Below are 1,327 nucleotides of genomic sequence, written 5' to 3' on the forward strand. Positions count from 1 at the left end.
GAAGGGCTTTTAGGATGAGTCAACTTAACAAAAGCAAATTGAAAAAGGAAGGTGGTGGTACGATGGTCGATTCGAAAAATGAGGAATCGATGAAAATTCATTCCAGTGCAGATAGTATTAATGATGAGAACGATCGACCGGAATTGTCCATGTCAACCACCACTTCGTCAGCATTTTGCCAAAGTTTTGGAGGCTTCGATGTTAATAATATCGCTGAAATGGAAGATACTGTCCCGTCTATTATTGATGTATGTGTTTTATTTTTAAACTTTTTATGTCTTTTGAATTTTCTATCATTTCATCGCACTTAATTTGTTTTCTTGTTTATTAGACTTCTCTTTTGTTTACCGTATAATTTCATGACTTTATTCAGCAAAATAGTCACTCTGCAACATTGCACACTACTTATCAAGCTTTATGTTTGGTCACTTAAATCTGGAAACTCAATAACAAATTCGAGTTTTAGTTTGACGGGACTTACTGAGATAGTTTCAAAGTAACAGTTGCATCATTGCTGAGGGTATGTCTACGCCATTATCTGATTACAATGGAAGAAAACGAAACTTCTTGCAATTCGAATCTCTATCACTTTTGCAGTTTGCAAGTCAGTCAAAGCTAATGGCTAGGATACGCGATAATAAACCGAACCGAAAACTTCCATCTCGTTGGGATGATGACGATGATGATGGCATCTTGATCAAGGATATGAATGATCCAATAGAGCAAGTGCTGACGGCAGCTGAAGATGGTAATTTGGATTTACTCAAGGATTTGATCGGCAATAATCCGTCATTGTTGTCGGTTCGAATTTCGCCCTGGTTTTGTGAAAAAAAAGACTTTAATACGGCTTTAATGAATGATTAGTGGTTCATCGATAGGACTAACTGGAAAGTACCACTCTGTATATTTTGGTATCCCTCGCTGTTAATTGTGAGTTGGGGTGGAACAAGAGGAAGGGAATAGGGACTGAGATTCTTCGTCTAAGGCAGAATGCAATATCACTGCTATTTTGTGCAAGGCTTTTCTTTAAAAGGGATCGCAGGGAACTTGCGTTCGTCTCCGTGAACAGGTATCTTTTTGATCATTGCTTCACTGATTTACACTAGATAAAAAGGAAAATAATAAATGTAAATAAGTAAATTGATTGTTTTCATCATTAAATTTTAACGTCTACTATTTTTCTGCGGTACGAATTCTAATTGTAACTTCTTTATTAGGCTCGCGATGTGGATGGGTATACGGCATTGCATCGAGCTGCGTACAGTGGACATATTGATACTGTCGGATACTTGTTATCGATTGGAGCCAATCCAGAATGGATACGAAT

The 1,327-nt window shown here is 37.3% G+C and overlaps 1 protein-coding gene across 1 annotated transcript; it reads left to right on the forward strand.

The window, feature by feature from the left end:
- Positions 1-7: 7 nt before the first annotated feature.
- LOAG_15700 (ankyrin repeat containing protein) lies at positions 8-1,320 on the forward strand (the record flags this gene model as incomplete). Its single annotated transcript, XM_020448963.1, has 3 exons — positions 8-248; positions 598-801; positions 1,218-1,320. Coding segments are annotated over exons 1-3 (540 nt in total), but the record flags the coding sequence as incomplete, so codon positions are not given.
- Between the last annotated feature and the right edge of the window lie 7 nt (positions 1,321-1,327).

This window comes from Loa loa, assembly GCF_000183805.2.
Source record: "Loa loa unplaced genomic scaffold supercont3.2477, whole genome shotgun sequence".
Classification (NCBI taxonomy): Eukaryota; Metazoa; Nematoda; class Chromadorea; order Rhabditida; family Onchocercidae; genus Loa; species Loa loa.